A 13,190-nucleotide genomic window follows, 5' to 3' on the forward strand; every position below is an offset into this window, starting at 1 on the left:
GGGAGCCGGGAGGAGTCCCCACCCCCATCACCACGTTCATGCACATGCACCCCTGCAGCACCGAGCGCACAGAGTCCCCGACCCCACCACGGCACTCACACACTCGCACCCCTGCACGGAGCACACAGCGTCCCCGCCCCCATCACCACGCGCCCACTCATGCACCCCTGCACCGAGCACACAGCACCCGGGAGCCGGGAGGAGTCCCCGCCCCCACCACGCTCACACGCACGCACCCACCCCTGCACGATGTCCCCAGAAGGGAGGGAGGAAGGGCCTGCCGACCTCTAGCTCTGCCCTCTTGGCCCAGGCTCTGCTGCAGTGGAACCCCACACCTGTGCACAGGTGGGCTGCCCTCCCTGCGCGCCCTGCCCTGCTTTCTGGCCCAGTGGCGCACACATCCTGATTCCAAGGTGCTTGAACATCATTCAGGTAACGACGTAAATCTGCCCCAATCGGAAGGAGCCACCAGCAGCCGGCCAAGTCCCGCTGTGCTGGTCGTACTATGACTGCCGACACAGACAGTCCTCCTCCTCCTGACACGGGAGTGTGGGGGCTGCCTCCACCCTCCACCCCCTCCACGCGGCTGACACTGCCACTCCGGCGCGGGTCTCTCTCCCCCACTCCTGGTGGGCAGACGGCGCCCAGAGGAATGTCCTGCAGGCGGCGCCAGCCTCCTGGCCAATGGCAGCTCACCTGTGTCACCGCACAGGCATCTCTCCTTCCCTCCCCACCTGCGGCCAGCCGTCTTTGGCGCGCACCTGGCGAGCCCTCCCGGGGTCGTTCTTGGGCCGGTGGAGAGCTTCCTGACTGGCCACACTGGAGTACGTCCTGGAGGGCAGGTCTCTGTTCTGTTCCCGCTGTGTCCTCCCCCGGGTCACCGAGTCACCCGCAGGAACACAATAAAGACAATGAGCGGACATTTCTCCATCTCCCCTCCATCCCCCACCTTGCTATATAATCCCCTTCTAAAGCAAAGACCCAATCAAGTCACGGCCGGAGGACCCGTGCTGTAGACTCGCGGTGCCACTAGAGGACGTGAAGCTCCTAATCAGTGCAGTTAGCGGGCAGGCCCCACCTGCCTGTCCAGCATCCTTCCCGCCCCATCTCTTCTCAATCTACCTGCCCTCAGGGAAGGCGCCCCCAGCCACTCCTTGTCTTCAGTACAGGCCCCTCCTCGTTCCGCGGCTCAGCTTCTGAACACCTTCCCTGCCTGGAAAACGGTCTTACTGCTCGAGACTTAGCTGGACCGTCCCTGTCTGTGGGAGCCTTCCCCGCTCCTCCCCCGCCCCCAGGGTCTCTGTAATAAAGCTTCACCGTGGACACGCCACACCATGTCACGACAGTGCTTCCGTGGGACGCCGGGGCCGCGGGCCAGTGCCACTGAGTGTTGTATGTGGTAGGCTACACCTTCTCAGGCCACAGGAGGCTCTGTAAACTCAGCAGAGTGAACAGAGCAAGCTTCCATTACTGGTCTGTTGGCGATGGTTTTGATCCCTCAAACCCTTACACTTCTGTTAACGCTCTTGGTCCTCACAGCACTGTGGGAGGCAGAAGCGCCATTATTCCCATTTCACAGGTCCTAATAATGAAACTGAGGCAGCGATCAGGGGGCCATCCCGTAGCTAGCTGGTGGGCGTGGCAGGAACACCGGCCTTGTGTACATCAACTCTTGGCCTCAAGACATCAACACATACCCACCAGTCATCACGACAAGCAAGCGAGCACCTCTCATCCACAAAACAGTGGTGTAAATGCAAAAGCGACAGGAACAAACCAAATCCCCCATCACCATCCAAAGGGGAAAGGCCAGCAAGGCTTTGAAGTCCACACAGCAATTCAGAAGTGGGTTGTCCCACAGAAGAACGGCGAGCATGACCTAAACACAGCGGTGGCCCCAGGCAGCCATCGAGCACCTGCTGTCACACGCGTCTCCCAAATGAAACTGGTAAATGCATCGTGGCCTTGGGTCTGAGCTGAAACTGCGTTAGGTCACAGCAGGGGGCTCATCAAAGGACTGAGATTAACCCCCGAAATCTATCACATTCTTGCAAAACAAGGTTGTTTCTCCCCAGGACAGAATCAGCATCTTCTGAGTTTGAGGGATTAGGGAAGTCCGAGGGATCCTCCACATACGAGGAACTGAATGTGGAAACCAGCCAGGTCCATCCCAACAATGCACATGTACAGATGTGAAAGGATCCACTGTAAGAATGGATTCTCTTTCTTTCCACAGAGAACTTTCCTGTTCCTGGCTCACCAATGCGGTCATGTACATCTTTCACAAATGCAGTCAGACCAAAGAAAATAAGATCTGTCTGTGTTTTGTTACTCTGAGGAAAAGGAATATAGTGCCTGAGTGACCCTCCCCGCTCAGCTCGACTCCCACACTGGTAATTCCAGGACATAAAAGTCACCAATTTCAAAGAGAAACATCAGATAACAAGGTCAAACCTTCATTTCCAAAAAAACCTTACTCATCCTCCCTCTTGAAAAGCTCAATTTATTGGGATAATGATGAATGATCATTGATCAAGTTTACGGGCTCTGCAGCCCCCTCCCTTCTAAGAATGAAAATCCATTCCCAGAGCCTGGGCCTGCATGTGGCAGGCGCACGTGTGGTCTACCCACAGCCCCTCCCGGGACCCTTGGGGCCTTCCCTCCAGAGTGCAGTCACGGAAGCTCACCCGCAAGGGTACTCCCAAGTGCGCTGTCATTTCCAAATAACATCAGGAATTATTTTGTTTTATTTCTCTGATGTTCCCAGTTTACCTTATTGAAGGTTAATAAAGCAACCACAATACTCTCAATTAAGAAGCCATTTTAAAACACTCTTAATTCCACTTTGTGAGCAACTCAATTATTGGTTTGTTTGTGGTAATTCCTTCTGCTTCCGGTAGTATAGCAATCTTTTCCTCAAAGCAGAAGAAATGTTGGACCAAATCCTTCCCTAAAACTTAGTGTCTTGAGCTCGGACCATCAGACATGTCTTCCTGGACAGCGACAAGCAGTCTCAGATTCATCAGCTACCAAACCCTATTCTTACCTCAGAGTTAGCCTTCTGGAGGGAGCGCCTACTCCTACGTAGGACCCTTGGGCACAACTGTCCTTTTCTGCTTTGATATATACTAACCACGGTATCATCTGCATCACACAACTGGGGAGACAGGTGTCCCGGCCGGGCCCGCAGGACACAGAGCATGACCCCCCCGCCTGGCCCCTAACCCGCTTTGTCTGACTCTTCTGACACCTTAGGGGACCCACCTCGCTGAAGATGTTTCTTCAAATTAAAAAAAAAAAGAAAGAGGAGAGAAAAAATAAAAATCTCCTCATCTTACCAGGCTGTCAGGAAAATCAAAGGCGGGGATAAGGTTCACGTGAAAACACCTGCAAACAACACAGTAATCCCATAGTAACAGAAGCTATCACTGGCGCTCCGCCAAATCACAGGGAGCAGGGCCTCGCAGAGGAGGGCCAGAAGCTGGAGGCAACAAGCAGAAGGTGGGGCGGGGGGACGGCCGCCTGCAGAATCCCGGACTCCGTGTACCCACCCTGTGCCCCTCAGTGAGGCTGAGCCAGACAGAACACGGGCCCCTCAGCCCACCTCCTCGCTCCCAGGGCTTCACGAGTTTCTAGCTGCTTCCCCTCCTCTCTTCAGAGCTCAAGGCTTGGGTACTCCAGCCTTCACTTTGTCTTGGGTGGTGGGGTTCCGTGTGGTTGATTTGCTTGTATGTTTTCCCCTTTTTGGTTACAAGACAAGAATTCCCTTAATATCAGGGTGGGGAGGGCCAAAGGCCCTAAATGTTTGGTAACTCCGGCTTAAAAAGCGATGCTCACCTTGAAATACAAAAAAAAAAAAAAAAAAAAAGCATCTAGCAAGAGGGATTTCCACGCCCACGGGAAAAGCTTGTACTACACATAATCTGGGTCGCTGTGCCTCAGTAACCAGCTGGGCAACCCTGAGCGAGCTGCTGGATCTTCTGTGCCTCAGTTTCCTTGTCTGTAAAACAAAGGTCAGTAGCTGCCAGCCTCAGTCAGGGGCCATGGGGACCCAGTGAGCTAATACGTGTAATCGCTGGGCACAGCCCTGACTCGGAGCAAACACTCTTCAGGTTCCCAGCCGATAGCACGGTTACTGATGATTCGCAGGCCTATCCATCGCTCGGATGGTGGCCGGCCCCAAACTCTGCCCCATCTGTTTCCAAACGTCCGTGCTTGGCAACAGGTGAACAGCTCATTCTTGTGAGAATGGAATAGTAAATTGATAACATGCTCCCATCTGATATATGAGATTATGTATCTGGTGTATCTGTCCCAACTGCTGTGGTTGGTTTTGGTGAAATGTGACTAGAAACAAATTAGAAAAACTATTTTTCTGCCTCTTCTTTCCCTGAATTCAGAGACAAGGATCCCAATGGTCTATTTAGATGTATCACTGCTATGTGTGGTTATTCCGATTGTCAAGCACCAAATGGACTTGCAAAATAAGACAAGGATAGAGAAAAGTAGCCTGGGAAAATCACATTTCTCATCACTAACAACAAATAATACTAAGTTTCACAGTGAATTAAAAATATGTGTGAAAAAAATAATTTTATGCAAGCATTTTGCATCTGAGCTTCTGAGAAGAAACCAGCCCTTACTTGTCGGTTTCCCTGGGAGCAGGACGGCATCCCCTCGCTCTGTATCCCCAGGGCACACAACAGACACTCGCAAAGACCAGGGCATAGATGTGAGCCAGAGAATCGGCTTTAGGGAGAGGTCGGAGCCCGTCACATTCCGGAAATCACAGAATCAAAGAGTGTCAGCGACGTGGGAAGGACTGAGCCTAGGAGAAGGTGCGCACCTGCCCAAAGCCACGTAGTTATTTAGCGGCAGAGACTGAACTTCACCAGGCAACTCTGAAGAACGCAGCCCCTCGTGCTGCAGCAGAGCTTCCCGGCTAAGGGCTAGTCTCCTGGCCTTTTGGAAGCTTCTGAAATATGCCTCCAACGCCAGGAGCAGAGACTGTGGGTGCTTTTCTTCATGTGTCCAATCAATATTTACTGGAGAGAGATCTTCACCTACACTCTTTGTTACCCACAGGAATTAGAGACCAACAGACTCCCCTCAGGCCTCTGAGAGCAGAGACTTGCTGCTTGTTGTAGGAAACCCTTCTCTTGTCTCCAAAAGCTCTCAGATTCCACCTTGTGGATAAATCGAAAGAGTTTCCATGCTGCTCACATGTATTAAGGTGGGTTTTTGCTGAAGACACATACTTTGTAGCTTGAGAAGTTGGGACTTTCGCTTACAGATTAAGCTCACTTTGAAACCGTGACTTTTAGACATCGAGTTGGATGAAAGCTCCCACTCTACCAGGTAAGAAACCTTCTCGATGAGACTCCACCGAGACGCCAGCATCACGGAATCGGTGAGCCAGGCAAAGCACGTGTCACCCACTGCAGGCACATAGCCCAGTGCCACGGCCTCAGCAAGACCTCAAGCAGCCTCATTCCCCAGCACGGGTGCCCTAACTCTGACCCACAGAGAGGGCAGCTGAGTGGAGGGCCCAGGTCGGAGATTTGCAAGCAGAAAACGGAAACCAAGCAGAGCTCAGACGGTATCACGCACCTGCCCTAAACCCCTCGGCAAGTGCTCACAGCCTGCAGTGCGATGTTCAGAATCTTCACCGGCTTCCAAGGTTCTTTACAATAGGGTTGCAACCTATTTGTCCTCCTTACTGTCCTGCCTCCTCACGGGTCTGCTGTTCTAGATCAGCCCTGCTTTCCTGGCTCCCCGTGGGTGTGCTGTTCTGGATCAGCCTGACCCTCCTGGCTCCCCATGGGTGTGCTGTTCTGGATCAGCCCCGCTCGCCTGGCTCCCCGCAGGTGTGCTGTTCTAGATCAGCCTGACTCTCCCTGAACATGCAAGCACATGACCGCCTCCACACTTTTGCACAAGGTGTCTCTCCCTTTGCAGGACTCCAACCATCCCTCCCTCAGACCTCAGCCTAAGGGTCATCTCTGCTCTAGCACCTTTCCTGATTTCTCCCAATCTCCTAGACCACCTCCAAATGGACGTGGCCTCAGTAGCCATGAAACTGGCACATTTGTGACCACCCATGGTCATTATTTTCTAAACAGTGTGACAGTAATTTGGGACTCCTTCCCGCTGTCAATCAACATCAGCCGAGCATCTCCTGTGTGTCACATGCTGTGCTGAGCGCCTGAAACACAGAGGTGAATAAAGCCCGGCTTCTTGCCTTCAGTGGGCTTACCGTCCAGCGGGTGAGACTGACCCATAAGGGAGGGTTATACTTAGTGCAATGAGAGCCCAGGTGAAGGGACAGCCCAGTGACCAGGGAAATATGAAAGAGATTATGGCACTTGAAGTTGTTTTGAAGTGAAACTTGTTCATTGGGCAAAAAAATAGGGAGTAAGAGAGGGTTGTTCTAGGTAAAAGAACATTGTACACAACAGTGCTTGGCAAAGGGTATGGTCGGGCACTCAGTATTTCCTGAATGAATAAAGCGAAGGCCTAGAAGATTCCGGCGCCATCCCCTGCACTTACTGCGTACCTACACGGTTTCCGTCCACACACCAACCCCTGAAGTAAGGCAGCACCATCCCCGGTTTACAGATGAGGACACTAGACTTCCGAAGTCCAAGGCCCCAAAGCTATGGAGTCACAGAGCCTGGCCTACATTCCTCACAACACAGGGATGTGCTAATGAATCTGCCTTCAGGGACAGACTTACAGAGCAAACTCTGAGCCCTCATCCCTGCAGGTAAACACCCTGCAGGTCTCTGGAGGGAGAGAAGCAGCTGAAACCACCCTCCATGCAGTCCCTGGGGACGGCGGGTCCTGTGTCCCCCTGTAAGCCTGCTGTTAGTCCTCTAAGGGTATCTGGTCTTAGTGGCCCCAGATGAGGGCCCTCTTCCCTAACCTACAAAAGACAACCTGGAAAGAGCCACCCAAAAGTCACCTCAAGCAAACAGATTCTCTCCTAGGACTTGCAGAATTGAAGTGAGTCTGCCTTTTGAGGACAAAGCATCTCCTTTTTGATAGAGTTCTTTACCCTCTTCGTCTGATCGTCTTCTTAATTTCTCCCTTTCTAGCTTCGGGTTTTTCTGTAATACGTGCATTGGACACCTGTTTTTTCCTCCTAGCTCAGACTATAATATCTTACTATTCTGCTGTTTCTTTTTCCAGTGAAAGCAATCAAAAATGAAAATCCACAATTTAAAACAGTATCTATTAAACATGCATCTTTTTTGTGAACAAAAAAAAAAAAAAAGAAAGCACTCTGGGAGGGCTGGTTTTCAGCTCTGTGCCTCAGGGGAAGATTAGGAGGCCTCTGCTTCCCCCCACCCCCGCCCAGGCCCTTGCATTTGGTAACCGGGAGTGATTCTAGGGTCAGAAACAACATGTTTAAGGATGCCTCAGTCTAAAGCACCGCTCATCAGAGTAGTCTTGAACCATTAGCCACACATCACCTGGGAGCTTGTCGGAAATGTGGAATCTTCTGCCCCCCCCCAACCCCAAACCAACTGAACCAGAACCTGCCTTTCAGTAAGATACCAGGTGACAGAATGCACGTCAAAGTCTTAGAAGCACAGGTCTAGAATTAAGGGATTTGCTTTTATTACCATCCAGGGGCCTCCACGTGAGTTTCTGCCCTGAGAAAGAAGTCTCTGTATAGTGTACTCCACAGAACACCCCCACCACCCTCTCCACCCACGCTGTTTATCCACAGAGGAATCGTGAAATGATAAATACTCTCCCAGGAGTCACCCTCGCAGCCTGAAGGAGTTCAATGTGAAACAGAGGTGGTCCTAGCCTTTCTGTGGCGTGTGAGTGCCTGAGAAGGAACAGCTCTGAACTGAGGGCTGACAGGCAACCCCTTCCTCCCTGCTTCTCCTCCGTCCTGGATGCTGGTGCCTGACGTCTTCTCCCTTCGAAGAGGGGGGTAAAGGACTAACGTGAGCCCGAGGGGGCCAGGCGGTGCACCGAGCTCTGAGATCTTTCAGGAGAATCTCTGTGAACATGAACAGCAGACCCAGGAACACAGCCCAGTTTGAGAAGCTCACACGTCCAGTAACTGGTCAAGAGCCACGCAGATGAACCCTGACAATCCGTCATCTACATGGGAGAAATGGACCGAGGGGATGGAAGGGTGGCATGGACCGCATTGGAGGGATCGAAGCTAGAACCGGGGGAAGTGAAGAAGGAAGGGAGAGGCCCACCGCCACTCGTGCTTTCCTGCCCACCTGTGCCCACACACCAGAGAAGCAGAGCTAATTCAGAGCAGCACAGAGGCTCCAACCAGAGTCCCGCAAGCAGCACAGCGGCTGGCCTCGCCTCCCACTTGACCTCGACCTCTGGGAAGAGGACACCCACCTCAGAGACGTTTCTCTAGAACTATGAACGCCCAAAAAGTCACTCCTTGTTAGAAAACCAAATAAAGCCAAAACCGGGTCCCTAAAGCGAAGCAAGTGTCCTCTCATTAATTTTGAAACATGCACACCCAGAAAGCTCCCTCATGCTCCGGACATCCAGATCTCTCCGCACAACGCCGGAGTTCTGGATTGCTCTGCTTTTCCTCCCCCACGTTTACTAGTTTGCCACTCATGTCTCTCCTTGTTCACCTTCACTCTCTGAAACAGCAATATTTTAAACAAGAAATAGTTTATTGATAGCAATCGATATCTGCTTTTCCATCAATTATCATTTACTTATATATGAACAGTAAGTAGTTCAGCTTGGAAACGTGAGTCTGCCCTTTCCCAGGTCCACCTGAGCAAGCTCTCCCAGAAATCGGGAACGGACACCAGTGCGCTCCCCAATGCTCCCGGGGACTCCATCCGTCCTCCTCCACCGCGGCCCACGGGCCACAGAGCCCCCTCCCCCAGAAGCCAACACAGGGAGGCTCAGCCCCTGGTGGGGACCAAGGCTATCAATTTTATTTCAGCCAGCTTCCCCCTCACACACGCCCTTGACTGTATTCTCCTGTAAATCAGACACGGAGAAGCGAAGCCATCCTCCAGAAGCGCCCCTGACGGGACCCCTCCGCGCCCCCGCCCCCCCCCCCGCGGGAACCCCTCCGCGCCCCCGCCCCCCTGCTGGGACCCCTCTGCGCTCCCCACACACACACCTAGGGGTGCGGGAACTCACCACCTTCCAAGAAACGAGAAAGTTAACTTCCCGACAGACAGTCCCTCCGCCAGCCTGGCCGGGTCCTCAGACCTTTCACACTCACAAGGGAGGGGGGGGTGTTCCTGGCAACTTGCCCCGGCCTCTGTCTGACACCTGACACCTGGCCTCTCTCCGCTGAGAGCACCTACGCGGCGCAAGGCCCCCAAACGCGCGCTCAGCACAGAAACGCCCTCTCTCCGTCTCTGGCTCCCCGGTGGCCCAAGTGAGACGAATGGGCCGGCTCACTGTGCCCCCTTCGGAGGAGCCAGGTTGCGCGGCCGCTGGGCAGCTCCAGGCACTATGCGGCGGTGTGTGCTCCCCCGGCGCGCCGCACGCAGGCATCGGGGGACTTCCGGGGGTCCCGGCGGAGGGTGGGCTCAGACCCGCGCCCTCCCCCGCGGCGCGGGCCCTGCGGTCACTCACCGCCTGTGAGCTGTGCGGGGCCGAAGCACAGCGCCAGCTGGATCCCCAGGACGGCGGCCAGCAGCCTGCGGGGGGGCGGCGGCTGCGGCGGCGGGGGTTGCTGCTGCTGCAGAAATCCGTCCCCCGGGCTCGGATTCATTCCATGATGCATCTTTCGTCCACGCACCGCATCCGGCTCGCGGGCGCCTGCAACCGGGAGCGGACGCGGCGGTGCCCGGGCCGCGGGGCCGCGGGGCCACCCCTCCTCCGCCCCCCCCCCCGCGGGAAACCCCCCCAACCCCCCTCCAGCATCACCCCGCACCCCCCACCCCGGCGCGCGCAGCGGGAGGCAGCGCCGCGGGGCGCCGCGCGGGCGGACGGCGGGGGAGGGACGGCCGGGCCGGGGTCGCGCGGGGACCGCGGCCGCCAAGTCCTCAGCCTCCCCGCGTCTCCTGCAGGACCAGCACTTTTCCCCCCGCCTATGCGTGTGACTCTCGGGCACCTCGCGGCGCGGCAGCGGGTCCCCGCGCGACCCTCCTCGCCCCGGGTCCTGCCCCGGGGTCGCGGGGGTCCCGGCGCCGCGGCCCCTCCCTGGCCCGCGAGCTCCCGCGCTTACCTGCGGGGCTCCTCGGGCAGCCGCCTTCCCGCCTCCGCCGCCTCCCCGCGCCGCTCCGCCCCGCATCTGTGCGCGACCTCTGCCGCCGCCGCCGCCGCCGCCGCCGCCGCGCGAGCCAGACGGAAGCCTCGGCGGCGCCCGCCCCCCGCCCGCGCCCCCCCTCCGGCTCCCGGGGCGCTCGGGCGTGGGGGGTGGGGACGCCGGCCCGGCCGCGCGCCCGCCACCTGAGCTCGCGAGCCCGGCGGCGCGGGCGGGGGCGCGCGGAGCGCAGGGGCGCGCACGGGTACGCGTCCTGTTGCCCGGGCCGGCGCGCGAGGGGGCGGGGCCGCCGCGGCGCCGTGACCAATGGGAAGCCCGCGCGCCTGCACCTGCCAACCCCGCGGCCTGTGCCGCCCCCGACGCGCGGCGCGGGACCGAGTCCGGCCTGGGGCTCCGGGCCAGCGTGCGCGGCCGGGCGTCTCCCACCCCCGCGGAGGGACAGCTACACGTCCGCCCTCGGTCCCCGCTATGGCTCCGCGTGTCCCCTTAGGGCCCGCGTGGCGACCGAGGCGGCTGAGACTCTCCCCCTCCCCGCGCACCCCAGCATTTGCCCTTCGGGATCCGCGGGGGCGCCGAGCCGAGGCCCTCGCCTTGGAGGCGCCCCGGCCCCTCCGGGCGTCTGCGCTGTCTGCGCCCGGGGTCGCTGTCCCGCGGGGAAACTGGTGGGGGGGGGGCGCGGCCCGTGCAGCTGCAGAAGGCTGGGTACCCGGAGAAGGGAGGCCTCTGGAGAGGTCGCAACCCAAGGGGGTCAGGGTGTTTGCTCCCAGTCCTCAGGGAGGAGGGTGCGCCTCCGCGCGCGCGTCCCGGAGCGCAGCCCGGCACCCGCAGCGGTGTGGCCCACTTCCCCCGATGCAGTTCTCTGACACCCGCCGCCCCCGCTGCCCCGCCAGAGGCTGGCCGCCTTCTAGTTGAGGGGTGGACTAAGGAAGTGGTGCGGGCATCGGCACTTCACAACCAGTGGCACCCCATTATTCCGGGGCAAACCGTGTTTCTGATACCGCCACCAAATCATCCCTCGCTTCTGTCGGCTTTCTCAAAATCTTAAGTACTGATGGTCGTTGGGAAATTATAGTTTACTGTGCCGTCTTTTTACTGGGAGTAATTTTAACAAATTCTTTCAGAAAAGGTTAACTTTTAGTAGATAAGTCAAGCTCGGTGTTTGTATTTGTTTATGATGTCTCAAATTGAGATGGCAGCTTTGCACAGAGTAGGTTTGACTGGCACAAGTTCATTCTTGCTAACCTCGTACTGGGGGTGGGGGGTGCGGAATCTGAGTTGGGCACCCTTCCACATTTCCGAGGTCCTATAACCGACCTCTGCCTTTTGAATACTTATTTCATTTTTTTCTCAGTAAATTTTCTAAAGCTTTTCCATTAGCCATCAAATCAACAAAGCTGAAAAATATTTGACCGTGCACATGTTTTAGGAGATCTATGTACTACTGAACTCTGTTCTCCAACCAGAATGCAATCCATTTGTACGGAGACTATCAGGATTCAAAGGAACACGCATGTTTTTTTGGTCCAAACACAGGGTCTATGCTGGAGTCCCCTGACATTTCTAATAAGCTGTCATTCAGCCTCATGGAATACTTCTTGCAGAAACCCGTTATATTTGCCAGCAGTGCTCTTAGAAAAGCCTCCCCAGCAAAGCTTGTTTCTGACCAGCACATGATGGGACTGACAAGTTATTCTGAATAATTTGCTTCTATTCATGCAACTTAAGAAGACAAACATTAGGGTGGCCACCACAACACACCAATTTGTGAGTTTTCTACCGTACATCGTGTTAGTTGGCTAAGGCAGCCCTAACCACATACCACGTGCAGGGGCATGCACAAGATGGGTCTATTTTCTCAGTTTTGGAGGCTAGACGCTCAAGATCAAGGTGTTGGCAGGTTTGGTTTCTTCTGAGTCCTCTCTCCCCAGCGTGAGGATGGCCACCTTCTCCCTGTGTCCTCCAGTGGTCCCTCTGTGTGTGCACCCTGGGTGTCCCCCTCCACATCTTCTTATAGGGACACCACCCCGACGACCCCATTTGAAGGTGATTGTCTCTTTAAAGGTCCTCTCTCCAAATGTAACCACATTCTGAGGTACTAAGGGCTAGGGCTTCAACATATCGATTTTGAGGGGACACAATTCAGCCCATAACGTCTCACGACAAAGATGAGAAGTCCTACAAATGAGGTTGATGAAGGAGAAGGAGGATGATCCATTGATTCAAGAGCACGGAGCCAGGGAAGGCCTCTGACAAACACCATGCTCCTATCTTCCACGTCAAGGGTTCTACCAAACAAATTGTCCTGAATATATTATAATATGTACTCTTCTCAGGAAGAGGAAGTGAATAGGGTACAGGCAAGAGCATCACTGACTCGCTGCTAAGTGGGAAAACAACTTCTTTAGTCTCCCTTCTTCTCTCATACAGACGTCTTCTCCAAAACCAATGCCACAAAGCCTCAGAGTCTCCTCCGAAACCAGGAGATCAAAGGCCCCCCTCGGGCTCCAGCCCTACCCTCCACCCTCCACCCCTCCACCCACGAAATTCCTTGCTGTTTTCCCTCACTTTTCCCTTCCATCCCCCAGCCTCTCCCTGCCCACCTACGAGTATTTTTCAAAACGTACTGAATCTCTTTTGGGGCGGGGGGGAACTAGGATTTCTCTTTCAGTGGCCAACAGTATTTCACTCAGGATGTATTACTTGAGCACCAGCTGTGAATGGGGCACTGTACTAGGCGCTGGGGATGTGAGAGTGAACACAGACACAGAACATCTCCGCCCTTTGAGAACTTACATTCCAGTGAAAGAAGACACGCTAAGCCAATGAAGGAAAGCACTGGGTCTGTTAGGTGCTGGGTAGAATGAGAAATATATAATACAATAGATATATAATAAATATAAATAATGAATCAGGAAATCGGTGGAGGAGAGGTGGAGGTCAAGTACAGGCTGATTCATCA

General features: G+C 55.3%; 1 protein-coding gene across 1 annotated transcript in view; it reads right to left on the reverse strand.

Moving 5' to 3' along the window:
- Positions 1 to 10,226, reverse strand: part of SUSD4 (sushi domain containing 4) — an 82,921-nt gene extending 72,695 nt beyond the window's left edge. Inside the window, exons 1-2 of the mRNA XM_035008636.1 lie at positions 10,193 to 10,226; positions 9,598 to 9,783 (exon numbers count right to left, since the gene is read on the reverse strand). Coding sequence (XP_034864527.1) covers positions 9,598 to 9,748 — 151 coding nt within the window. The 5' untranslated portion in view covers positions 9,749 to 9,783; positions 10,193 to 10,226. The remainder of the gene's footprint in view (positions 1 to 9,597; positions 9,784 to 10,192) is intronic.
- Between the last annotated feature and the right edge of the window lie 2,964 nt (positions 10,227 to 13,190).

This window comes from Mirounga leonina, unplaced genomic scaffold, assembly GCF_011800145.1.
Source record: "Mirounga leonina isolate KUSES-001 unplaced genomic scaffold, KU_Mleo_1.0 Mir_152, whole genome shotgun sequence".
In the NCBI taxonomy this organism is placed as follows: domain Eukaryota; kingdom Metazoa; phylum Chordata; class Mammalia; order Carnivora; family Phocidae; genus Mirounga; species Mirounga leonina.